This window comes from Branchiostoma floridae, chromosome 6 (assembly GCF_000003815.2).
Source record: "Branchiostoma floridae strain S238N-H82 chromosome 6, Bfl_VNyyK, whole genome shotgun sequence".
Lineage (NCBI taxonomy): Eukaryota > Metazoa > Chordata > Leptocardii > Amphioxiformes > Branchiostomatidae > Branchiostoma > Branchiostoma floridae.
Genome location: NC_049984.1, coordinates 1,269,100 through 1,296,093, shown reverse-complemented (window position 1 = coordinate 1,296,093; position 26,994 = coordinate 1,269,100). Strand labels below are relative to the sequence as shown.

Genomic DNA, 26,994 nt, shown 5'->3' with positions numbered 1-26,994 from the left:
AACAGGTATTGCAGTTTTGCTGTCCCTTCCTCATTGTTTACAAGTTCCCCAAACAATCAGATGACTTGTGTATTGTGTAAATATGCTCAATTCTTTCGCTTTCATTTCCAAGTTGTAAGTAAGTAGGTAGAGAGTGTTAAAACAGCTTACTAGTAGCAATTTGAGAGCTGATGTTCTATACACAGCTTATAAAGGACTCCCAACCATCACATTATGACTGTAACTCTAAGTCTATAACGTGTAATTTTACCTTCTGTTTTTCCGCTATCTAATCAAAATCAATCTACCCCTCCCTAATCTGCTCAAATGGTACGCTCCAGGGTGATAATCTCAGATAACAGACCACTTTAGTGTGTACTTGTGTTACAATGTGTTTGATTGCACAGAGATGAGGTGAGATGAGGCTAGATCTGAGATAAGTAGGTTAAAAGGTGGCGGTAAGTTTACAAAAACACTCTGCATACTGACTCCAGCTGCTGCACCACAGACAGAGGCGGAATCAACTCAATGTGTGGATACAAGTCAAGAGGATTCAAATCTCAAGGCTTCAGGATTTCTTAAACGACAAATTAAACTTTCAAAGTATTTTGGGCTGCTCCTTGAGCAAGTTGGTATAGTGCTCTGAGGAAATAACAAATACGTGCTATTGTAACAGTTGGTGTGGTCTCATAGTGACTATTACATAATACCATACATGTACCTACTGCCTCCACACATGGGCCATACATGCTAAATACAGATCTAAATACATATCTCATATACACATGTAATTGATATAGTATACATGTACGTATGTATATACATAAGGGCATTAAGGCATACAGATAGACTGATGGATATATTCATAGACGGATGGATTGAAGATATAAATAGAAATCACAATATAAATAGTAGATAGACATAGATATTCCCGTAATTCTATCTATGGAGATATCCGATTGCAAGTTCAATGTCATTCTTGCTTTCAACCATTCACCATAACTTGCTGTTACAATTTAGCCTCCCAACTGAAAATATCACTGATTAATCTGCAATTAAGTACGAGTACATGTACTGGCTGTTTGGTTTACAAGCAATCAATCACTAGTACTAATCTAGTCTTTTCAGGATTCATAAAATACTGTATTAGTCATAAGTAAAATATTATATGTCCACTCTCTTTCATGTAGCAGTTTTGAAACATCAGGCAACACAAAACAGTAATAATATTATGACACACACACATATCTATCTGTGCTTGAACAGCTTTAACATTTGGAATAATGTTCCTTTTTTATTTTTTAGCCTTGATTTACGTACACTTTGGCCTAATGTAGTTCTCAACTGCACAACACTGAGGCCTAGGAAAAAAAATGTTGTGTTTCCTGTTTCCCTACCTACCCTAAAAAAACCTGCCGACCCTAGACTTTTTTTGGGGGTGGGCAGTGGAGTCACATAGATTGCAGTTACAATTTTTATTCAGCCTGCTTCCTATTGAAGTAAAACACTGCTTGTCCCATCTAATGAAGGATAAATGTATCTATCATGGACAAAATTAAAGTTTGACATTGAAAGACAAGTGTCATCCTACATCTCAGTTTACTTTGTTCAACTGTATTGTAAATATGTATCACTAGAATTTTGGCCAGCCTAAAAAAAAATACAAGAAAAAAGAAGATAATCCCTACCTACCGTCCCTAATTTTTTCAGGACTGAAACAGGAAACACAACATTTTTTTTTCCTAGGCCTGATGCATACTTCACTAGTAGGAGAAATGGTGCATCATGAATAAAGTATTTTCATAGCTGACACTGGAACACCAGTAGTGATTTTTGTTAGTGCAGCCATCAATGTTTAAATGTGAGCACATTGTTCAGACTCACATCAGATGTCTCCTGCCACATTACACCGTGACAATGGCACACCTGTCATAACGATGGGATTGTCTACATGAGGCAGGCGCATCTTCTGGGTAGTACATACATAATGCAGTTCCATGTCTTGATTGGTGACCAGTGATAAGATTATGCTTCAATCCATTTTCCTGGTTGTCAGACACTTAACTATAAAGTAAAAATTAATAGCAAGAAGCAACACAAGAGGCAAACAGAAGAGAAGTTGTATCCTGAAAGTGAAACTACATGACTGTGTACTACAGACATCCCTTTTCTTGTGTCTTACAAGTTTTAGATATACTTTTTGCTTTGTTATCCCAACAACCAATGAAATGACTTGGTGTGGTCTCAATATGGTGGATAGCTCTTGCCAATTTTTTCAAGATGCAAATTGCAATGTGGGAAAGATAATTGATAAACAGTGACAGACATGACAGTGACAGTAAAACATCAGTTTAATGCAAATTTAAAAAAAAAACATTTGAGCCCCCAACTAGAACAAACATCATCATGTCAGCAATGTTATAATTGCTCTTTCTGAATTGAATTTGCAGAAATTAGTGAGACTGAGTCACTGACTGTTGCAATAATTATATTGCGTGTACATGTACATGTGTTCCCAGACCCGTGGGGCTGATACGATCTAATGGGTGTCCTGTATCTTGTATGTCAGGGGCATGTGACTTGCAAGTTAGTACATTACCTATGGTTTAGCCCATTGTTGAAATGCAATGACTTGGTATGCAGGTATACACACGTGCACATTCTTCCTCTCAAATATAATTATATATTATCTACACAAGATAGGATACAACTACCTGTCTTGTGTAAAGTATCACTGTCTTGTTTTATGCTATCTTGTTGCAATAACAGCGATGTCTAATGTTTATGCTAACTTGTTAAACGTGTTGCTTGTAATGCTTTGTTGGATACATGATTTTTAATGTGTTGGAGATTGTAAAGTTTGACCTCCAGTGTAAGACAGCCTTTGTCTGTCCACAAGGCCACCTGCACTCAATCTGTGACCACAAAATATTTGTTTACTCAACAATTTATTGCTGATTTCAGCAATAAAAAAATAATACATTAACAAGTACCTGTCTTATGTATGTTGTATATTGTTACATAACATCTTGTTGCAAAAGCAGCAATGACTATATGTTTACATTAACTTTTACATTAACCTTGCCCAGGCCTTGACTTTTCGGGTAACCTTCAGTTGGTCTATTCAAATTAAAGAGAGACTCCTCTACATGTACCTGCTTTGTCTTGTTGCCTACAAAATAATAAATTTCTGGTCACATAAGGAGACTATTCAACAATTGTCTAAAAGAAATTATTGAGAAGATTTCTTAATTTTTTGAAGGCTTTCTAATTTTTACCTTCCGGTCTGACAACGGTGTGTCCTCGGCTGCCGCGTCAGGTGTGGCCAGGTGTGCGGATTACCTGTCACCTCCGTCCGGTTTTACCGGCCGAAATGTCAACAAAACATCCCCACCCGTCATAACAAAACACCCGCACGTCAGCGCTACAAACTTGAAACTACCGTTACAACTCCGTGTATGTCAGGATGGAAGTTTCGATGAGGACTTCATAAAAATCTCTGTAAAAAGATCCCGTTTTTAATCCCCAAGGGAGGGTAGAATAAAGACAAAGCTGCCCAAAGGGACACAATGCGTGTAAAATCATTGTTATTCATGTCCGGTTCAGGGACAGACATAACGGACTGTCTTTGGTACAGTCAAGGAGGTTGGTACAGTTTTACCCTTCTTTACTGTGAAATTATCTGTAACAAACTATGTAGGAAACCGGTTGAGACATAAAGAAGACTTTATAGAGTCTAAATTTGCCCGGTGGTACCGAAACAAGGACAGACGGAAGATATGAATATTCAAAACAAAGGAAGAACAGTTCCGGTACGAACTGCCATGGCCGCTATAATCATGGCAGTCCCGTTAGAAACTCGCGATGAATGTTGAGTTCTTGTGTCACGAATTCCTGATAAGAAAGTAGAGTAAGTTATGATTATTAGAATGATATGAAAAGAACAAAAGAGACTATGATATTTGTCCCCACCTGCAGTTTTCTTCTCCAGAATCCTTCCGCGTCCACCAGCGCCCGGAGCTTCCGGCAGACCTGGGCGGCGTTGAACAGCGCCTTTCCCTGCAGGTAACTCAGGATGTGGTCGATAACTTCATCGCTCAGGCCCATGAGACTCAGCCCCGCCGTTTCTGAGGGAACTGCCGCCTGTTTCTTGGCGGGTTTGCGGCGTTTTCTGGTTGTTTTGGGCAGGGGAAGCCTCCGCCGCTTGTTCCTGGTCACCGGCGCCATGGCGGAATACAAAGATGGCGGGGCTCTCCTGCTGGGGTCAGACGGGGTCAGCATTTAAATCCGCCTGTACAAATAAAAATATACAACCACTGTAGTTGTAAGGGCAGAGGGATAAAATTAAAAGTCAATGAAATAAGCTACTGTCAAAAAATGATATTGTTTATTGAATGTTTCCCTAAAACAAAAGGGTTGTGTTTACCAGCCTATGTGTTACCTTTGACCTAAACCCGGAATCACCCAGTGGTCACACGACAGAAATTTTTGTCGTCGCGTCGCCAGAATTCTGCCCAGACAGAGAGAAGCTGACAGAACGACGTTGTGATTTTATGTCTGTTATAACGAACAGCTGTCCGAGACACCGGTAAATGGTCAGTCAGGAAGCATGGTTACGTAACAGGTGAGAAATTTGTTTTTTTTTCCTCTGTCGGTGGGAGGGGGGCGCAAAACTAAATGTCATATATAACCTATAACATTTATAAAACCTTCAGGATACCTTCAGGAATAGATGATTTGGTGAATAAGACAGACTGCCTGTTGTATCATTCTCGTTTAATGTTTTTGCGCTTTTTTCTACTTTGTGCCATCTGTTGCTCTGCAATATGAAGGTAGTTGGCTATTTCATACAGTCAAACCTGCCCGAGCGACCACCTCTTCTCAGCGACGGCCTGCCCATTTCGACCGCTTTTTCTCGATCCCGATTTTTTTTCACATTGACGTAAGCATTATTAAAGCGACCTTTTCTCAACGACCACCTGGCCAACGCGACCGCGACCGGCCCAAATTGGGACCCATAACGACCGCATCATTTTCAAAATTGAGGTTTTCATCGATTTTTTATGATAACTAGCGCGATTTTGTGCCGAAATCGGTCAGTTTGCGTCGGATTTTGACTGCCATTACGATGTATTGTTTAGAATAAGGATGGCGGCAGTCAATGGGTGGGTCAATGGGGCAGTCTACTGTAATATGGGAGGAAATTTCGTTGTAAGAAAATCCGAATCTAGTTGTAACAAGTTTTTTTTAAAGTCTATATTATTATAAAGTGAACGAATGCTGAAACGTCGTTACGTATATAGCCTCATACTTTTTTTAAGAAAGATCTGTGTGAGTGCTTTTGCCCAACTGTACTGTACATTCGCCCGTGGGTACAATGTAAGTACGCTATCGGGACGTACCGGGCATCGAATTCGAAAGGTGCACCGTAGTTATTTCAGATACGGCGATCAAGAACACAGCGACGTATAAAGCCTTTTAAAGGCTTGTATGTTAACTGACAGCATCAAAGTTCCCTTACTGTCTAAAACGTTAGTGTACAAAAAGCTTGGGGTCAAATTTACATTTTACATTGTGCGTGTTGTATTTGACAATAAAGAGCTTGCTTCTTTGCGTGCGAGTAGTGTGCTTGCTATTTGCCATTAAACACAACGGAAACAATTTTACTTTGCATCGGGCATGTTTTGAGTCGATACTCTTCTCAGCGACCACCTGTCCAAATCGACCGTTTTTTCCGGTCCCCCGGGTGGTCGTCTTGGGCAGGTTTGACTGTATTTGGAGAAAATTATGAACCAAATCTGACTCGGGGGAAAAGGGCTAGTATGTGAATAGCTGGGGCAACGATTGCAAGGAGAAAAACGTAATTCAAAAACGTAATTTAAGCTTTCAAAGTTGTTTTTCTCTGCGACCTTGGGGCGAGCCACATTGAGCATAACGGTATTTGCGTATCTTCTCCATGGAGATACCTTTTCCTCCGGTAGTAGATGCACGTTCCCTGGAGTCTTGCCTACTGTATTGGGGGGTTAGCCGTCTTCAAAAACCCCTAAGTACTCCACAACACGACCTGTTACAAATTTCCTCACTGTTTTTACTACTGGGCCGCCATCTTGGCTGTTCGCCAGCGCTCCCCGAAATCTTCCGAAGCGCTGTCGCCTGTCGGTCATGTTCGGTAGCGGTTCGGCCATAAAAAAGAACGCTCGGAATCGCTACCGAAACATCACCGAACATGACCGACAACGCAACATCTATCTACATATTATTAGACAAAACCCCGCATGGGGCATGACGTCTAAGGACAAACCCACCACAATACCAGGTTTCCCAACATGTGATAAACAAGTAATATTACTAATAATTGTATTATAGCATTTAGTATTATCCTGGGAGTTTTACCACCACAAAGGCCGGCATTGCCTAGCTGATGTGTTACGCTGAAGGGTGGTTATACCTGCCATGTCGATACAGATCCAGACCCGACCTATTGTGTTGATGCTAAACAACATGCATGTAGCTGTTGCAGGATATGGTTGTATATACTGTAATGATATACATGAAACAAACCAAAACAATAGTTTGAAGAACACAAGGTTCCATTTCTCGTATGTTTTGTTTCATGGTGGTAGTTCATCAATTGATTGCAAAGATGTCACATTTGTTGTTAATATTGCAACAGACAGACCTCAAAGTTAAACTGTTTCCCTGCACTGGTGAAATTTTTTTAATGGTCTACTAGTCTAGTCAAAGTTTCAAACCTATTTAATTATTTTTTGTTCAACTGTGATGCCACTAGTTCCACCACTCCTGATCTTCCAACTCACTTCCTGCCACTCTACTAGAGATGTCCAGTATTCAAATAACTTGCGACAGACACCAACACCAACAAACACACCCACCCAAAACATAGTACATGGAGGCAACAATCTGCAGGCGGTTTGCAGTATAACTATAACTATATAGTAAATGTCTACATGGATGATAGAGTGCATTTCTGCTTCTAGGAGCCAGGTGTCTCTTCCACCACACATGAAAATATGGTAGGGGCGGCAGTATATAGGATTCAAACCTACTATGCAGTTCCAACTGTGACCAGAAGGTGTCTTCTGGCTCCACAACTCCACATTATCATGTAGGATATTTGGTGTGCAAAATAGTGCTTATTTAGGGATTGCATTCGGAAGGGACGTAAAATGGTGGTCCCATGTTGGAGGAGGTGCCTTGAGCACCTGAACAGCCTCACCACTCAAAATGGCTGCCTACTACTATTGGGTGTAATACTAATAATACATCAAGGTGAAATGTTACTAAAATCTGCTCAAAATCAAATATGGTCTGTCAGAAAAACGACAGTAAGCCTACAAGTGAGCCCCTGAAAGGCATTTAGAACTTGTGAAGGTTGCATGAGCACAAAAATTTACAGACATCCCTCCCGCAACAAGTGGTTTATCCCTAAAACGTCTTCTGACGTATGTTGAGCGGAGATCTGGTAAACAACAACGGAGAGAAGCAGACTAATTGACCTGAGCACATGTTTGTATGATGCATTAATTAGTTACCTGTTCAGACATTTCATTTCATTTTAATTTATGACAAGGAAAATGATACCTTTCACACCTTCATACATAGGGAAAGACTGTTATTTATTAGTCTCCTCTGCCGGCCTTCTCTAGGTCGTTAATCTGTTGGTGAGACTACAACCTTCCTAGCTACTGTAAATGCATTTAAGTTCGAGTGGATTTAATTTCACGGTAGCGGGATAAAGGACTTTTCGCGGTGGTTTTAATTTCGCGGTAGCACCATGCACTGTAGTATCTTAATGCCCTGGAAAAAAAAAAAAGGTGTTTTTAAATTCGCAGTGAAATGGCCAACGCGAAAACCTCGAACATTAATCCACCGCAAACATTTCTGCATTTACAGTATTTCTTTCCCGGTATAAGAAACTTCCCAGTGCAAAACCACAACTTGTGTGTTATGATGAGTTTAAAATGACGAATGCCCGTCCCCCCAATGCCCACAGAACAGGCTGGTTATCTCACTGCTCAGTAGAAGGAGAGAAAGCACACCTTACTCACTGCATGTTCAATTTTGCATGTAATAACCAGTTTTGTCATACCTGTACACGTGTGTACTACCAGTAGTATTTGTCCCTAAAGAAATACTAGTACTAGTAGCCTGTGTTTAACACACAAACACTTAGTTTCTGTTGTGCATGCAGGTAATCTCTTACTAGGACAAATGAAATTTTTTGGCAGTTTCCCACCTGGAAATTTACTTTAATGTAATTTTCTCTTATCAGGTTACAGTGGGGAGGATCTCAAAACTTCAAATTAAAATTGTTTGTGTTTCAAAGCAGTCTTTGAACTGTGGTTAAGTGTAAATATTCTGAAATCTAAAATTCCTACAAGAGTGTTTAAGTGAAGGTAGCATGTTACTTGTTAGAAGTTTATAATTGAGCTTTTCACCAGGGCAGACTGTCCTTGTTTTGTCTTTTTGTTCTTTGTTAATTTGTAAATCATCACTTCTGATATATACTACAGAGGAACATGTTCACGAGCTGACATAGAATTAAGTTACCTTTTAATCTGGCACACACAATAAACATTCAGTTGGATTCTTTTACTTGGAAAGAACATTGAACTGCACTGATGATCCCTTGTTAATCAGCAGTTTCTAGTGTTACCTTGTTTGTGTGAGTATGAGTGCAGAGACAAACCGTAGCAAGGACTAGTAAGGAGAATTTTCTAAGTATTCTAGTCTTGAATGCATATAAGGTATGTTAAGATCTTTACTTTATTCATTTTCAGAAAGGTTATAGTTAAATAATGTTTCGGTGTTACTTTTTTGTTCATTTATAATTATATGATGAAAATTTCGCAAGAACTAGAAGAAGCAATGGATGGACTTTTAATGTAAATCTGTGAAACAGATAGGTCTTGTTACTGTTATCTGTTAACAGCTACATATATTTGTGCGTTCAGTATAGGTGGACGAATTGTTAAACACAAACTGTGATATACATGTGTACAAACATGTGTTTATGTAACTGTGTCATTATTCCATATGTATGAAGGTGTGGAAGGTATCGTTTGACCAGAACTCATATTGAAGCAGTGTAGAACCATGCGCACGTCAGGTTAATGAGTCTGTTCTCTGAATATTTTACTCAGCCCTGTGCCAGAACACGTTTTCAGTCCTGTCATGCCAACTGTTTTTTGTGTGTGCATTGTCAAGAAAATTTGCTTTTAAAGTCTTATGTACAATTTTTTATACCTACATGTAGTAGTAGTATGATGTACAAAAAAAAGATGTCACTTTGTCCCCCATTGTTCTGGCAAGAAAATTAATTAAACACGTCCAATACCTTAACTTTAAAGGGGCCTAGCAAAAGCCTAAAGTTTAACTACTGAACAATTATACTTCTCATACTCTCTTCCCACGTGCCATTATGATTTGACAAGGCGTGTCTCCCTTTGTGTTTGGGATCTTTATCTACTAGTATTATTGTTATGATTAATGTGATGGACTTACTAAAAAATGAAGAACTTTTCACAATGACCCAGATTGATAATACAGGACTTCATGAGGCTGTTTTGATTGTCCACCTACAGGAGGATACAGACTGAGCTGGTACTCCTCCTCCTCCTCCTGTCTCACCTGTCAGGTGTGCTGCTCACCTGTGGACCTGACACAGTTTGTTCTCTATGATTGTACAGGAGGATGCAGACTGAGCTGGTACTCCTCCTCCTCCTGTCTCACCTGTCAGGTGTGCTGCTCACCTGTGGACCTGACACAGTTTGTTCTCTATGATTGTACAGGAGGATGCAGACTGAGCTGTTACTCCTCCTCCTCCTCCTGTCTCACCTGTCAGGTGTGCTGCTCACCTGTGGACCTGACACAGTTTGTTCTCTATGATTGTACAGGAGGATGCAGACTGAGCTGGTACTCCTCCTCCTCCTCCTGTCTCACCTGTCAGGTGTGCTGCTCACACCTGTGGACCTGACACAGTTTGTTCTCTATGATTGTACAGGAGGATGCAGACTGAGCTGTTACTCCTCCTCCTCCTCCTGTCTCACCTGTCAGGTGTGCTGCTCACCTGTGGACCTGTCACAGTTTGTTCTCTATGATTGTACAGGAGGATGCAGACTGAGCTGGTACTCCTCCTCCTCCTCCTGTCTCACCTGTCAGGTGTGCTGCTCACCTGTGGACCTGACACAGTTTGTTCTCTATGATTGTACAGGAGGATGCAGACTGAGCTGGTACTCCTCCTCCTCCTGTCTCACCTGTCAGGTGTGCTGCTCACCTGTGGACCTGTCACAGTTTGTTCTCTATGATTGTACAGGAGGATGCAGACTGAGCTGGTACTCCTCCTCCTCCTGTCTCACCTGTCAGGTGTGCTGCTCACACCTGTGGACCTGACACAGTTTGTTCTCTATGATTGTACAGGAGGATGCAGACTGAGCTGGTACTCCTCCTCCTCCTGTCTCACCTGTCAGGTGTGCTGCTCACCTGTGGACCTGACACAGTTTGTTCTCTATGATTGTACAGGAGGATGCAGACTGAGCTGTTACTCCTCCTCCTCCTGTCTGTCTCACCTGTCAGGTGTGCTGCTCACCTGTGGACCTGACACAGTTTGTTCTCTATGATTGTACAGGAGGATGCAGACTGAGCTGGTACTCCTCCTCCTCCTCCTGTCTCACCTGTCAGGTGTGCTGCTCACACCTGTGGACCTGACACAGTTTGTTCTCTATGATTGTACAGGAGGATGCAGACTGAGCTGTTACTCCTCCTCCTCCTCCTGTCTCACCTGTCAGGTGTGCTGCTCACCTGTGGACCTGTCACAGTTTGTTCTCTATGATTGTACAGGAGGATGCAGACTGAGCTGGTACTCCTCCTCCTCCTCCTGTCTCACCTGTCAGGTGTGCTGCTCACCTGTGGACCTGACACAGTTTGTTCTCTATGATTGTACAGGAGGATGCAGACTGAGCTGGTACTCCTCCTCCTCCTGTCTCACCTGTCAGGTGTGCTGCTCACCTGTGGACCTGACACAGTTTGTTCTCTATGATTGTACAGGAGGATTGGGGTGTATGGGGTGTCAGGTAGGGTCAGTACCTCTGCAGGGGGGGCCTGCCATGCCCGTTTGGGTAGCTCATCCTGCTTTGGCTCCCATCTGATACCCAGCTCTCACCTGTGGCTCCCAGAAGCTGTAGCATGCGCAGCGGCCACACCCCGGGCAACCGCTTTGGCAGGCGGGCTGAACCAGGTAGAGGGTAGCCGGTTGGGTCGTAAACCCTCCGGTGAATGACGGCGGGAATGCCTATCCCTGCATGCGAAGACTGGACTCGGTGGAGGGTGCGAATGAGACCCACATGTAAGAGGTCCAACGGGCAGGAAAGCGGGGACAGCACAGTGTTGTGGAGCGCTAAAGAGCAGGGCAAGGCATGGAAAGCGTCCTGGTCATCCACTGCGCCCATCTCATCCCCAGTCGTCTCGACGCGTGTCCTGCCACTGGAACCGGATGGGAAGCGGGAAGAGAGAGTGAGGCTGACGACTAAGTGCAACTCTCCCTCACTTAAATCAAATTCACGCGCTAGTCATGACATCACGTGCACTAACCTACTGATCTCAAGTCCTGTGGCGAGGGGAGAGCGGTGAAGCAGCAGGTGAGGATGCACTGGGAGCTGTAGCCACAAACCCCCACACAGGCGGCCCAGGCCATATGGTCGCTCTCTACTGGACCGAAGCAGCAGTGGAGTTCGGCAGCCCCCTGGGCGTCTGAGCAGCCCTCTTCAGGATCACTCTGCTCACCTCCATAGCCTGAGGAAGGGGCTAGAAAAGGTGCCCTAAAAATAGTCTGCTTCACCTTCCCTGGCCTGCTCGCCGTGGCAGGAGGGTATCCCAACACAGCGGTAAGCACACAAGGAAGAAAACGCTGGTGAGACCACTCACCATAGGCACATGGAATGTGCGGACGCTCATGGACAGCTCCAGGGTAGATCGACCCGAGAGACGTACAGCACTTGTCGCGAGGGAACTTGAAAGATACAATATCCAAATTGCAGCCCTTAGTGAGACTAGGTTTGCAAATGAAGGGCAACTGACTGAAGTCAAAGCCGGCTATACATTCTTTTGGAGCGGGCGCAGTAGTGAGGAACGCCGTGAAGCTGGGGTGGGTTTTGCCATCAAGTCAAACTTGATCAACAGGCTCACAAGCCTACCCAAAGGTGTAAATGACAGGCTCATGACCCTCCGAGTCCCGGTCACAGGAAAATGTCAGGCCACCTTCATCAGCGCCTACGCTCCAACAATGACTAATTCTGAGGAAACCAAAGACAAATTCTATGAAGACTTAGAGGCTCTCATAACAGAAGTACCGAAGGAAGACAAGCTAGTTATCCTTGGTGATTTTAACGCCAGGGTTGGCTCAGATTACCAAACATGGGAGGGGATCCTTGGTAGACATGGTATAGGCAAAAGCAACAGTAATGGTCACCTACTGCTGAGGACCTGTGCAACCCATGACCTTGTCATAACTAATACAATCTTTCGCCAGCCAAACCGTAACAAGACGTCCTGGATGCACCCACGTAGCAAACATTGGCATCTCATCGATTATGTCATTGTCAGGAAAAGGGATATTCAGGATGTCAGAGTGACAAAGTCCATGTGTGGTGCAGATTGTTGGACAGATCATAGGCTCGTCCGGTCAAAGCTTAACATGCACGTGAAACCCAAGCGCCGCCCACAAGGCAAACCAGCCAACAAGAGACTGAACACTAGCATGCTAAAGCAAGACTCTGTGCGGAGCACACTCAGTGAAAACCTTGACAGCAAACTGAGGGATCTGGACCTCTCCGCAAAGGATGCAGAAGCAAACTGGACAGCTTTCAAAGAAGCGGTCTACAACACCGCACTCTCTCACCTAGGTCAGCAGTCACGAAAGCACCAGGACTGGTTTGACGAAAACGATGAGGAGATTCAGGAGTTGCTTGACGAGAAGCAAAAAGCCTACAGAGCCCTCCAACAAGACAGCAAGTCTGCTGCCGGGAAAGCAGTCTACAATGCCATCGGGAACAGATTGCAGGCCAGGTTGAGGGAAATGCAGGACTCGTGGCTCAGTGGCAAGGCAGGCGAGATGCAGAAGTTTGCAGACCAGAACAACACAAAGTGCTTCTACGATGCCTTGAAGGCCATCTGTGGGCCTCCTCGTTCTGGGGCTTCGCCACTGCTGGCCGCAGGTGGTGCCACCCTGCTGACCGACGGGGGTGAAATCCTGGCGGGGTGGGCTGAGCACTTCAGAAAGGTCCTAAATCAACCCTCCTCCATTAATGATGACATCATCAATGACATGCCTCAGGTGCCTGTCAATGGCTCTCTGGATGAACCTCCAACTGAACTGGAGGTCCATCATGCAATTCATCTTCTCTCAAATGGCAGGGCGCCGGGCTCTGGCTCCGTCCCAGCCGGGGTATGCGGGGCGGGGGGACCGGTCTTGGTGGAGAAACTTACAGAGCTATTTCAGTCCCTGTGGCAGAAAAATGACATCCCGCAGGAATTCAAAGATGCCTCAGTTGTACACCTTTACAGGGGGAAAGGTGGCAGACGGTCCTGTGATAACCACAGAGGAATTTCCTTACTCGTCATGGCGGGGAAAGTTCTTGCTGGGGTGCTCCTGGACCGACTCGTCCAGCGCGTGGATGCACGCCTGCCTGGGGGTCGGTGTGGTTTCCGCGGAGGGCGAGGAGCGGCCGACATGATATTTGCTGCGAGGCAGCTTCGGGAGGAGTGTCGGGGGCGGAGCGGGGATCTTTGCACAACATTTGTCGATCTGACAGGGGCTTTCGACGGTGTGGGTCGGGAGGGATTGTGGGGGATTGTGGGAGGGTATGGCTGCCCTAGCAAATTCATCAGCATGGTGCGTCAATTCCGTGGCGGAATGCGGGCCGGGGTGCTGGATGCTGGCGACTCATCCGGCGCGTTTGCGGTGACGGGCGGAGTCGGGCGGGGCTGCGTTCTCGCCCCCGCGCTCTTCGGCGTGATGTTTGCGGCCATGTTGTCAGGTGCCTACGCTGACGATGGCGGCGCAGACGTCCCGGTGCGCTTCCGGACTGATGGCAGGCTCTTTAACCTGCAGAGGCTCAAGGCGAAGACGAAGGTCCAGGAGACGTCAGTGCGGGACTTCCTTTTCGCGGATGACAGCGCACTGAATGCTGCTTCAGAGGTGAAGATGCAGCAGAGCATGGACCGTTTCTCCATTGCCTCAGACAACTTTGGTCTGACAATAAGCACAAAGAAGACGGAGGTCCTGTACCAACCTGCACCACAAGGGCCCTACTTGGAACCAGTGGTCGCTGTCGGCGGAGAGGCTCTGAGAGCGGTTGGGAGGTTCAGGTGCCTTGGTGGCACGCTGTCCGGGTCTGCCGGCGTGGACGGTGGGGTGGATGCGGGAGTTGCCCTGGCGGGCTCCTCCTTCGGCCGGCTGCGTGCCTCGGTGTGGGAGGGGGGAGGCGTCGGACTGTCCGCGGGGCTGGGGGTGTACAGGGCAGTTGTACTGCCGACCTTACTTTGCGCCTGCGAGACATGGACTGTCTGTGCACGCCATGCCAGAAGGCTTCATCGCTTCCACATAAACTGTCTGAAGGGGTTGATGGGGATCACATGGCGGGACGGGATGCCTGGCACGGAGGTTCTCTCCCGGGCCGGCATGTGGAGCGTCCACGCCTTGCTGGGGAGAGCCCGGCTGGGATGGGCGGGCCGCGTGGTGGGAGTGCCAGACACACGCCTGCCCAAGGGGCTCCTCTATGGTGAGCTTGCAGAAGGCAAGCGTGCGCAGGGGGGACAGAAAAAGCGATTCAAGGACACGCTAAAAGCCGCTCTAAAGGGCTTCAACATAGACACTCGGTCTTGGGGGGCGTCGGCCCTTGGCCGCTCTGCCTGGCGGGGCCACGTCAACAGTGGCGCAACACTTCACGAGCAGAACAGAATCGATGATGCTGTTAGAGAGCGAGCGTCCGGAGCCGTTCCCGCACCATCTGCTGCTACTTCGGCGGCCCGCCTGTGTCCTGTCTGTGGCGGGGCCTTCGGAGCTCGTGTTGGACTCATCGGCCGCAGCGGGACTCACGGATCCTGACGAGACACGTGATGCCTTGGTCATCGTCGACGCCGACGGACGAACAAGAAGAAGAGACAGGAGGATGCAGACTGAGCTGGTACTCCTCCTCCTCCTCCTGTCTCACCTGTCAGGTGTGCTGCTCACCTGTGGACCTGACACAGTTTGTTCTCTATGATCTTCAGGAGGATGCAGACTGAGCTGGTACTCCTCCTCCTCCTGTCTCACCTGTCAGGTGTGCTGCTCACCTGTGGACCTGACACAGTTTGTTCTCTATGATTGTACAGGAGGATGCAGACTGAGCTGGTACTCCTCCTCCTCCTCCTGTCAGGTGTGCTGCTCGCCTGTGGACCTGACACAGTTTGTTCTCTATGATTGTACAGGAGGATGCAGACTGAGCTGGTACTCCTCCTCCTCCTGTCTCACCTGTCAGGTGTGCTGCTCACCTGTGGACCTGACACAGTTTGTTCTCTATGATTGTACAGGAGGATGCAGACTGAGCTGGTACTCCTCCTCCTCCTCCTGTCAGGTGTGCTGCTCGCCTGTGGACCTGACACAGTTTGTTCTCTATGATTGTACAGGAGGATGCAGACTGAGCTGGTACTCCTCCTCCTCCTGTCTCACCTGTCAGGTGTGCTGCTCACCTGTGGACCTGACACAGTTTGTTCTCTATGATTGTACAGGAGGATGCAGACTGAGCTGGTAGTCCTCCTCCTCCTGTCTCACCTGTCAGGTGTGCTGCTCACACCTGTGAACCTGACACAGTTTGTTCTCTATGATTGTACAGGAGGATGCAGACTGAGCTGGTAGTCCTCCTCCTCCTGTCTCACCTGTCAGGTGTGCTGCTCACACCTGTGAACCTGACACAGTTTGTTCTCTATGATTGTACAGGAGGATGCAGGCTGAGCTGGTACTCCTCCTCCTCCTCCTGTCTCACCTGTCAGGTGTGCTGCTCACACCTGTGAACCTGACACAGTTTGTTCTCTATGATTGTACAGGAGGATGCAGACTGAGCTGGTACTCCTTCTCCTCCTGTCTCACCTGTCAGGTGTGCTGCTCACTCCTGTGGACCTTACCAACCGTACAGACGTGGGGGGTCTGGTGCAGGACCACCACATTGACCTTGACTGGCTGGGCACACTGCTGAAGGGATTCGGTAAGGATTATCCGCCCAGGAGAATAAGTTTGTTTCTACATGTTGTATTTCCAAATCTACAAGAACAGCAATGTGCATCATGGGTCATATGTCAAAGTTGAAGGCCCCTAAGACATAAACAAAACACCACTGGACTTCTGTTTTCACTGTTTTTGTTTATTTGGCACACCCAGGTCAATGACTTGTTTTTCAGGTCAACCTATTAAACATGGTGTAGACAAGAGCTAGTCAGGTACATGTAGTTACTGTGTAGTACCCAAGTATTGTATGGTGTCTGTTTCTATATATGTGTAGGGAGTCCTGAAAAACAGGCTGAAGCCTGAAATGTAATGTAGGTAGACAAGAAATGTTTACAAGTTAGAGGCCTTCACCTTTGACCTTTTACCCACAATGCATTTTGGTGTGCATGTGCACTTGGAACCATGAGCAGGCTTATACTTGTAAGTTTGGTGCCACTGACACGTTCAATTCAAAAGATAGGAAAGATAAGAAAATGATGGAATCAGTGCAATACATTTATGTTTGTTCTTGCACATGGTGCTGTCTCAAATTTATATCAGATGTAGCCACTTCAAATTAAGCAAGGCAAGAGATTGTTCAGTCTTTGTGCCCTTGAACCTTCCAGGTCCTGTGCTCGTTCCCCAACCAACACCAGAATCTGCAATAGCTGATGACAGCCAGTCAGACAACAGAGCTGATGCTGATGAAGGAGATGACAGCCAATCAGAGAGCAGAGCTGATACTGATGATGGAGATGACAGCCAATCAGAGAGCAGAGTTGACACTGATGTTGGAGGGGTACCCAAAGAGGAGACCCTCAACAGGAAACGTCTCTCTGTTGACTCAGACTTCCTGAAGGCTTTACTGTCCAGTGATGATGAAGGCACTGCAGACCAGGGTGGGGGCTCTGGTCCACTGAACAATGGTGTCAAGATCAGTTTAGAGGAAGACTCAAGCGCTGGCGCCACAGAAAACTATGCTGCTGAAATTGAGGGGCTGGTTGCACCCAGCCTGACTGTATCCTATGGGAGCGGTGGAGAAAATCTCACACAAGGAAGACTTCAAAATTCTACTACTGAAAATGTAGAAGGAGGAGCCACAGAGAGCTCTGGTGGAAAAATTCAGGAGTCAGTTACAGCCACTCCCAAACAGAATGAAGATGCTGCAAATGCCAATGACGAAGACAATGCAGGTAGAAATGCTGAAGGAAACTCTGCCAATGACAATGCAGCAGAAGACACTGAAAGTGACAATGCTATAGACGAAAGTGCTGAGGAGGTGCTAGGGACAGACAACCCAATCATACCCAGCTGGTACAACAGTCAGGAGTATGACAATGACCTTTACCCTTACACGGGGTGGGAGGACCCCTGGGAGAGCTGGGGCTGGCCGGTGTTGCCCACCGAGGCGCCCGACACAACGCCGGAGCAAATCCACATCTCCTGGGGCAACGCCTCCAGCCAGATGGTGGTCATGTGGTCCACAAAGTCTCATGGGACAGGAAGGGTGCAGTATGGGATAGCTCCGGGGAACTACAGCCAGGAGGTCGCTGCAGTCTACAACAACTTCTGGTATGGGAACAACGAGGGACTGCAACACATCTACAGGGCAGTTCTCACGGTAAGACTGTACTGTGAACTGGACATGCATAGCTAGATCTTTAAGTAAGGGCTGCAGCACATCTATAGGGCAGTTCTCACGGTAAGGGCTGCAGCACATCTATAGGGCAGTTCTCACGGTAAGGGCTGCAGCACATCTATAGGGCAGTTCTAACGGTAAGGGCTGCAGCACATCTATAGGGCAGTTCTAACGGTAAGGGCTGCAGCACATCTATAGGGCAGTTCTCACGGTAAGGGCTGCAGCACATCTATAGGGCAGTTCTCACGGTAAGGGCTGCAGCACATCTATAGGGCAGTTCTAACGGTAAGGGCTGCAGCACATCTATAGGGCAGTTCTCACGGTAAGGGCTGCAACACATCTATAGGGCAGTTCTCACGGTAAGACTGTACTGTGGACCAGACATGCTTAGCTAGATCTTTAACTAGCCTTTTACATAACACGTACACATACATCAACAATATGGAGGGCCAGGCTTCCAGATATTGCCTGAGAGTAGTGTAGTGGGTCTGAGGTTAGTTCAGTTCAGTTTATTTATTTATTATAAATACAGTTTATTAATTTTTTATAAATACAAAATCTGGCCAGGCTTCCAGATATTGCCTGAGAGTAGTGTAGTGGGTCTGAGGTTAGTTCAGTTCAGTTTATTTATTTATTATAAATACAGTTTATTAATTTTTTATAAATACAAAATATCATGTACAGTCACCTCACATTGGCTAAAAGAGAAACATTGCAGTAGGTTGAAGCTCCAGTGTCATTGGGAATATCTTATGGGTGGCCAGTTTTTGGCTCAACCATCTCTGAAGTACATGTATCCCTCATCACATTTTCGTCAATGTCTATGATGCACATAGTCAGACTTATGTATAAAAGCTGTTTTGAATTCTGTATATTACATTCCTATTACCGGACAGTTCAAGTCTGTCATTACAAATTTAGAGTGGCCACTGTTTTCACATCACTAGATAATACATGTATCTCATTATACTTTTTTTTTATCTAGATGAAATTGCCCTTATGTACAGGGAAGTGGGCTTTTACAAAATTAATGCCTCTTCCATATTGTACTGCAATCATATTGGTCTGGTTTGGTATGTGCTGTAAAACTGAATTGCTGTTTAATCTGCAGGGTCTGCTCCCAGGCAGGTCCTACTCCTACAAGGTGCTGTGTGATGAAGATGTGAGCCCGGGTTTCCTGTTCACCGCCAAGAGGGACGATCTGGTGGGTCAGGGTTTTAGTACTGTAAAATGCAGAAATGTTTGTGGTGGTTTTATATTAACGAACTTAAACCCACCGCAAACATTTTTCCATTATAGTATGAGACTGCAGTCTATGTCGCTACCGTCAAAACCACCGCAAACACTAAATTTTCCCACTACCGCAAAAGTAAATCCCGGCGACAACTTGGGAGGAGAGATTTCAGTAAACAAAATTGAAACACTTCAAATCTTCAGTGTCACTGACAAAAGACACCAGATTGCTGTCTGAAACGTCTGACTGTTTCCAAAATCTTATCCAGTAGCTTGAGTAACTGCTTTTTGGCATATTTGGCTCATTATCTAGCTGTCTAACCTTCATCGACGTAAAACACATATTGGTTAAGTCTTAGTTTACATAAAGCTAACCCCTGTTTGATTGTACCAAGAAGAATATGTGATATTTTTGTGTTCTATAAGCCAAGCGTATCCAATGATTAGCATTGTTTAAACTTTTAATGCTATGGATTTGAGAAGTTCCTTAGTTTGGTTTTTGATGAAATCGAAATGTTCCTTTCTTCAAAAGTCTGTGGTAAGAACACATCTTTTGTAATATGTAGATTCTAATTTTTGATTGTTCGTTGATTTATAAATTTGCCCATCAGGACTGGTCACCGGAGCTGCTCGTGTACGGAGACATGGGGCGCGTGGGCGGGGCGCCGAGTCTGGCCCGGCTGAAGCACGAGGCGGAGACGGGAAAGTACGCGGCTGTGCTGCACGTGGGGGACTTCGCATACGACCTGCACACGGAGGGGGGAAAGGTGCGTATGTCGTAGTCTTGATCTCCAAGCAGATGTGGGGTGGAAGATGATAACATTTTCTGTCATGCCTCTGTGGCAGCTGTCGGACAGAACACATTACCATCCTCAACCCCAACATCTTCTTGGAGATAGACTTTACCTTTCCAGCATGATGCTGCACGTGGGGGACTTTGCATATGACCTGCACACCGAGGGGGGAAAGGTGGGGAGGGCTTCAGGCCTTAACAAGTTTTTTTAAATTCACTTGTCCTATCGGGCAAGTACATTAAAAATTTACTTTCCGAAGAAACATTTCGCTTGCCCAAAATTTTAATGGTGAAAAGAAAATTTCTTTGTTTTTTCACTTCCAGTATTGAACTTCTTACACTATTGGCACTTCTGTGTTGAACAATGCTTGATGCCATGACTGTAAAAAGGAACAAGTAGAAGTACATGATCATATAACATGTATAACAGAATCTGACTCATCGAAAAATCTTACTTGCCTGATGGGGCAAGTGGGGTAGGACATGCACTTGACCGATCAGCGCTTTCACTTGCCCGGGACGATCGGTCTAGTGGACTTGTCCAACCCTGGGCTTAATCTTGATCTCCAAGCAGATGTGGGGTGAAGATTGTAATGTTGGTTGTAATGTCATGCCTCTCAATCCATTTGACAGAACACATTACCATCCTCAACCCCAACTTCTACTTGGAGATCCGCTTAGCCTCTTCAGCATGATGCTAGGCAGTGCTGAACACTTTCCCCGTCATGATTTACCATGATGTGGTCATAATTTTTGACGTGGTCATAATTTTATTCCCCAGTATGGTGAATGCTTTATGAACAGGATTTAGTAATTTTGTTTTTTTGTTTATTTATTTGTTTGTATTTTCCCCAGTACGGTGATGACTTCATGAACCGGATCCAGGACATTGCCACCAAGCTGCCCTACATGACCTGTCCAGGAAACCATGGTAACAGGATTGTTTACTGTCTCACATGGTGTCAGGTTACAGAGTGACACACCTGATTTGTCTTGATTCTGGAACAGTTTTAAAGTGCATTAGTTTAGAAAATATTTAGAAAATTTTCAGTATCCTTCAAGCTGAAATCTTGATTTTGAAAATGGTTTTATTTTGTACTGAAGTACTGAAGGGTTAAAGTTGTTGTGTCTACATGTATTACTGCCACTGCTATCCTTTGAATCAACAGTCATGACCCAGTCTCATTTCCTCTGCCCAGTGATTACTGTATGGGAATTGTCAATAAATGTGAAAGTTACAGATTGTCGAGTTTTGCTTTAATTGTATTGATCATATCACATGGCCAATTCCTCCTTTCCTACCTCCCATACACATGTATATCTCTAGATACTAGATACATTTAACCTTCTCCCTGTCGTCTAACATGTAAACCAAAGAGCATTGGTTTCCAAATGCCTACTTCAGTGTGTATGTGTTAAAGGTTAGAGAGTATTTATAAATGCAGACTTTACAGATGTCCCTGTCGTGCTATTGAATATATTTAAACATTCATTCATTAATTCATTTCATTCATTTTTTATTCATTTAACCAGGACAATCACTCTCAGGCTGCTGCCTGCCTACACTGACCTCCATTGTCTGATTTGTTCCCCAGAGATCGAGTTTGACTTCAACCCTTACCTGACCCGGTTCTGATTTGTTCCCCAGAGATTGAGTTTGACTTCAACCCTTACCTGACCCGGGTCTGATTTGTGCCCCAGAGATTGAGTTTGACTTCAACCCTTACCTGACCCAGTTCTGATTTGTTCCCCAGAGATTGAGTTTGACTTCAACCCTTACCTGACCCAGTTCTGATTTGTTCCCCAGAGATCGAGTTTGACTTCAACCCTTACCTGACCCAGTTCTGATTTGTTCCCCAGAGATTGAGTTTGACTTCAACCCTTACCTGACCCGGTTCTGATTTGTTCCCCAGAGATCGAGTTTGACTTCAACCCTTACCTGACCCGGTTCTGATTTGTTCCCCAGAGATCGAGTTTGACTTCAACCCTTACCTGACCCGGTTCTGATTTGTTCCCCAGAGATCGAGTTTGACTTCAACCCTTACCTGACCCGGTTCTGATTTGTTCCCCAGAGATTGAGTTTGACTTCATCCCTTACCTGACCCGGTTCTGATTTGTTCCCCAGAGATCGAGTTTGACTTCAACCCTTACCTGACCCGGTTCTGATTTGTTCCCCAGAGATCGAGTTTGACTTCAACCCTTACCTGACCCAGTTCTGATTTGTTCCCCAGAGATTGAGTTTGACTTCAACCCTTACCTGACCCGGTTCTGATTTGTTCCCCAGAGATTGAGTTTGACTTCAACCCTTACCTGACCCGGTTCTGATTTGTTCCCCAGAGATTGAGTTTGACTTCAACCCTTACCTGACCCGGTTCTGATTTGTTCCCCAGAGATTGAGTTTGACTTCAACCCTTACCTGACCCAGTTCTGATTTGTTCCCCAGAGATTGAGTTTGACTTCAACCCTTACCTGACCCAGTTCTGATTTGTTCCCCAGAGATCGAGTTTGACTTCAACCCTTACCTGACCCAGTTCTGATTTGTTCCCCAGAGATTGAGTTTGACTTCAACCCTTACCTGACCCGGTTCTGATTTGTTCCCCAGAGATCGAGTTTGACTTCAACCCTTACCTGACCCGGTTCTGATTTGTTCCCCAGAGATCGAGTTTGACTTCAACCCTTACCTGACCCGGTTCTGATTTGTTCCCCAGAGATCGAGTTTGACTTCAACCCTTACCTGACCCAGTTCTGATTTGTTCCCCAGAGATTGAGTTTGACTTCATCCCTTACCTGACCCGGTTCTGATTTGTTCCCCAGAGATCGAGTTTGACTTCAACCCTTACCTGACCCGGTTCTGATTTGTTCCCCAGAGATCGAGTTTGACTTCAACCCTTACCTGACCCGGTTCTCCATGCCCCAGTCCCCCTGGCCCGGGACCATGGATAAGATGTGGTACAGTTTCAACCTGGGGAGGGCCCACTTCATCAGGTAAGCACAAGTCAGGCAATGCAAACACAGCTCTGTGGAGCACAATCATCTTTTTTCATTCTACAATCCGATGCACGAATGTGAAAAATCTTCCTGCTTGCTTCTACAGACCAGACTACGGTTTTTCAAACCCTGTCGCTTTGGGTACAAATGGTGGCCGAGCAATAAACCATGTATATTTTATAACATCACTGTTTTACCCCTGACCCTAGTTTTTGTCCAACAATTAACCAGAATTTGGAAAGAGGTCTATTGACGTACCATGACGTGGTCATGATTTTAGTGTCATTAGATGATTACAACTCGTTTTCTTAATTCTGTAATGACTAAGCTTCACCTGGTTGCTAAAGTGTTTAAGATTTTAGTCCATCTTTACACAACTACAATCGTTTTTCTCAACGAGGTTTTTGCATCTCCACAATGCCCACTTGCAGCAGCAATAGGAATCACTATGTTCTAAATTTACTGCCGTTTCCAATTTTTGTCATATCCCTGTTTTTTTTATCCTTATCTTATTTTACTTTATTCACATTTATTTATTGAGGATGGATCAAAAAAGAAAACCGTTAATGCTTGTGAAGCCCTCTCCTCAAGAACATGAACACAATTGTAACAATTGAAATCACATTTTATCTGACCCATACCTCCCTCATGACATCAATGAAAAGCAGCCTGCAGGCCGATTTGAGCTCCTCATGAATAAATAAAATTTATACAATATACAAAAACATATTTCAAATATACAAAAACAAACAAATAAACAATTGCATTGAGTGAAATCACAGTCGAACATATATTAAAAATACTTTTAATGGATAAGTGGATAACGAGTTAGTGAACAATCAATCAGGAAAGTCTTTTTTTCCCTCGCAGTTACTCCTCAGAAGTGTACTTCACCGACAGCCCTGCAGAGGAGCAGTACAAATGGCTGCTGCAGGACCTGACCGAGGCTAACAGCGCCGAGAATCGAACCCTGCACCCCTGGATCATCGCCTTCGGGCACAGGCCCATGTACTGCTCTAATGTGGACGGGGACGACTGTACCACTGCAAAAAGTAGAGTCAGAGCAGGGTAGGTGCTATTTTGTGCATTACTTATACTTTAGCTGGTGAAATTGATGTTGTGCTGTGTATGTGTGTGTTGGCATCAACATCATCCTTGCAGTTTTTCTTAGTGTTATACCATGTTCTCTTTCTCAGTCCAATTTTTCAATTTGGGCCTAAACAATTTCATCACAGATGATTACAGTTGTGACCAATTCAAAATAGACTAGTATATGTAGGATAGCTTGGAAAATGTTGTACTGAATGGTATTCTACCACTAAAATAAAGCAAGAAGGAATTTTATTATTTTATAGTGTTTGATGTTTGCAGTATTGTAGTACATTGTAGTAGTAACGTCCACTATTGATTATACTGCTGCTGGGATCCCTGACACGGGTAGGCAGCAGTCAGCTAGTCTTCCATGTGTCTCTGTTCACCCTAGTTTGTTTGAACCTTTATTTATTCATGAGAAGCTCAAATCGGCCAGCAGGCCGCTTTTCATTGAGGTCATGAGGGAGGTAAGGGTTTGGTATGTTTTTTGATATTGACGCATGTTTTGTGCTATTTCTAGTCTGGAGGACCTGTTCTACCAGCAGGGTGTTGACCTCATCATCGAGGCCCACGAGCACAGCTACGAGCGGCTGTGGCCAGTCTATAACTCCACCCTGGTGGGCACGCACTACCGCGACCCGCGCGCGCCAGTACACATCATCAGCGGGGCCGCCGGGTGCAACGAGTTCGACGGGGTCTGCGTAAACCCCATGATGGGCCCCAAAGGTGAGAATGTGTTATTCACCTTGTTGTCTTCATAAACCCCATGATGGGCCCCAAAGGTGAGAATGTGTTATTCACCTTGTTGTCTTCATAAACCCCATGATGGGCCCAAAGGTGAGAATGTGTTATTCACCTTGTTGTCTGCATAAACCCCATGATGGGCCCCAAAGGTGAGAATGTGTTATTCACCTTGTTGTCTGCGTAAACCCCATGATGGGCCCCAAAGGTGAGAATGTGTTATTCACCTTGTTGTCTGCATAAACCCCATGATGGGCCCCAAAGGTGAGAATGTGTTATTCACCTTGTTGTCTTCATAAACCCCATGATGGGCCCCAAAGGTGAGAATGTGTTATTCACCTTGTTGTCTTCATAAACCCCATGATGGGCCCCAAAGGTGAGAATGTGTTATTCACCTTGTTGTCTGCATAAACCCCATGATGGGCCCCAAAGGTGAGAATGTGTTATTCACCTTGTTGTCTGCATAAACCCCATGATGGGCCCCAAAGGTGAGAATGTGTTATTCACCTTGTTGTCTGCATAAACCCCATGATGGGCCCCAAAGGTGAGAATGTGTTATTCACCTTGTTGTCTGCATAAACCCCATGATGGGCCCCAAAGGTGAGAATGTGTTATTCACCTTGTTGTCTGCATAAACCCCATGATGGGCCCCAAAGGTGAGAATGTGTTATTCACCATGTTGTCATCTTAAACCCCATGATGGGCCCCAAAGGTGAGAATAGACGTGTAGATAAAAAATGGATTCTACTACTATATTACATTTTACATTGTGTTTGTAACAATATGCTATAACTTGCTACAAGTATTGCAACTTCAGAAAGCATTTGCAGTGTCAATACAATATAGATTTACTTAAATATGTTGTGCATGTGCCATGTGTTTGATATGCATGTGTCATTCATTTTCATCATGTGTCATTCAGGTAGACTAGTACATGTATGTATTTCTTTGGCTACATGTACATGTATATGCATTGCCCTAGATTTATAATGCTTTTTCTTTGTATTCATGATGTACATGTATTGACCCTTTATTTCGTCAGCAATGGCAATGCATAGGCTACATTATGGGCTTCTTATGTACAGTTATATTTGTAAGGCATTGGCTGTTTGCCTTGCCACTACCTGTTGTTCAGTTCAGTTGTACTGAGTGTAAATTCAAAAGAACTGCCTTAGTTAGCATATGGTTGTTCATATGTCTTATGCTGTGACTGTGTTGCAGGCCCATGGTCGGCTTACCGCGCATGGGTCCCCGGGCTGTACGGGTACGGGTGCCTCCGCGTGCGTTATTTATGCACTTGACTATCTAACACTCAACTGTTGTTGCAGGCCCGTGGTCAGCGTACCGTGCATGGGTTCCGGGGCTGTACGGGTACGGGCGTCTCCGCGTGCATTATTTATGCACTTGACTATCTAACACTCAACTGTTGTTGCAGGCCCGTGGTCAGCGTACCGAGCGTGGGTTCCCGGGCTGTACGGGTACGGACGCCTCCGCGTGCAGAACTCGACCCACGTGCACTGGGAGCAGGTGCTCGCCGTCAACGGGCAGGTCATCGACTCCGCCCAGGTCATTCAGCACCGCCACGGCCCGTTCGGGGAGGAATGAGCCAGAATGGTAGCCTGGGTACCATCCGAAAAGTAGTTCCGTATATACTATATACAGTTGCTTCTAGCTCTGACATTCATTATGCACTATGTGTATATCGCTTCTCTGCTGTTCTGTCTGGGATCCCTGACCTTCTTAATGTCTGGAATTGTCAAAATTTTGGAGGCAGTCGCCGATCGGTCCCTACACATGAGCGAATTGTGGAATGGGTTCAAGCGATCGCTCCAACACCGGACAAGCCCTCCGTCCGCTTGCGGAGAGCCTGTTGTCATCAAACGAGCGCTCTAGAACCTAATCCTTGATTCGCTTATCAACTGGCATCACCACCAAACGGTTTGAATGTGCAGATCTCCAGGCGGATAGCAGAAGTGAACATAGGAGTGAACTACTATCTGGATAGGTACCCTGAGGCTACCAGAATGGAGCATTTGGCAGAAACTGGAACAAAAATTCCAGACAAATGATACATGTCGGAGCTGAGACAAGTTATGAAAAAGGACCAACTGGTCAGATTATTTATAAAAAAAAGGTAGAATCAGAAACTCAGAATTGTGCCTTGGAGCCTGATCTTGCCCTCTGATACTCAGATTTGTCATTTGTTAAGTGGAGAAGCAAATAAGGAGAGAATGTACAGAGAGCTACATAGCAGAGCCTTATTATGCACTA

The 26,994-nt window shown here is 45.3% G+C and overlaps 2 protein-coding genes across 5 annotated transcripts in view; one reads left to right on the top strand and one right to left on the bottom strand.

Annotated features, from left to right (window-relative positions):
* Positions 1-4,284, bottom strand: part of LOC118417545 — a gene marked incomplete in the record, with an annotated part of 13,237 nt that extends 8,953 nt beyond the window's left edge. The window contains 1 exon segment of the mRNA XM_035823134.1: positions 3,952-4,284. Within this exon segment, the coding sequence (XP_035679027.1) occupies positions 3,952-4,260 (309 nt within the window).
* Positions 4,285-4,405: 121 nt separating this feature from the next.
* On the top strand, positions 4,406-26,982 carry LOC118417543 (acid phosphatase type 7-like). 4 transcript variants are annotated; one of them, XM_035823131.1, is made up of 11 exons: positions 4,406-4,603; positions 15,974-16,026; positions 16,131-16,238; positions 16,864-17,858; positions 18,988-19,080; positions 19,721-19,876; positions 20,758-20,833; positions 22,770-22,887; positions 23,761-23,958; positions 24,503-24,708; positions 26,159-26,982. In XM_035823131.1, exons 1-11 carry the CDS (start codon positions 4,572-4,574, stop codon positions 26,326-26,328), a joined length of 2,205 nt encoding a protein of 734 aa, XP_035679024.1. In that variant the 5' UTR covers positions 4,406-4,571; the 3' UTR covers positions 26,329-26,982. The 4 variants fall into 4 exon arrangements, with proteins under 4 accessions (XP_035679024.1, XP_035679023.1, XP_035679025.1 ...); XM_035823130.1 differs by lacking the exon at positions 15,974-16,026 and adding an exon at positions 9,897-9,949 and having other exon boundaries at positions 4,407-4,603; XM_035823133.1 differs by lacking the exons at positions 4,406-4,603; positions 15,974-16,026 and adding exons at positions 10,801-11,046; positions 15,164-15,216.
* The last annotated feature ends 12 nt before the right edge of the window (positions 26,983-26,994 follow it).

Coding starts and splice junctions, on each gene's coding strand:
- LOC118417543 (XM_035823131.1), top strand. CDS start 4,572: ATGGTCAGTCAGGAAGCATGGTTACGTAACAG. Junction 16,027..16,130: donor CCTCCTGTCTCACCTGTCAG/GTGTGCTGCTCA, acceptor CTCACCTGTCAG/GTGTGCTGCTCACTCCTGTG. Junction 19,081..19,720: donor CCGCCAAGAGGGACGATCTG/GTGGGTCAGGGT, acceptor TTTGCCCATCAG/GACTGGTCACCGGAGCTGCT.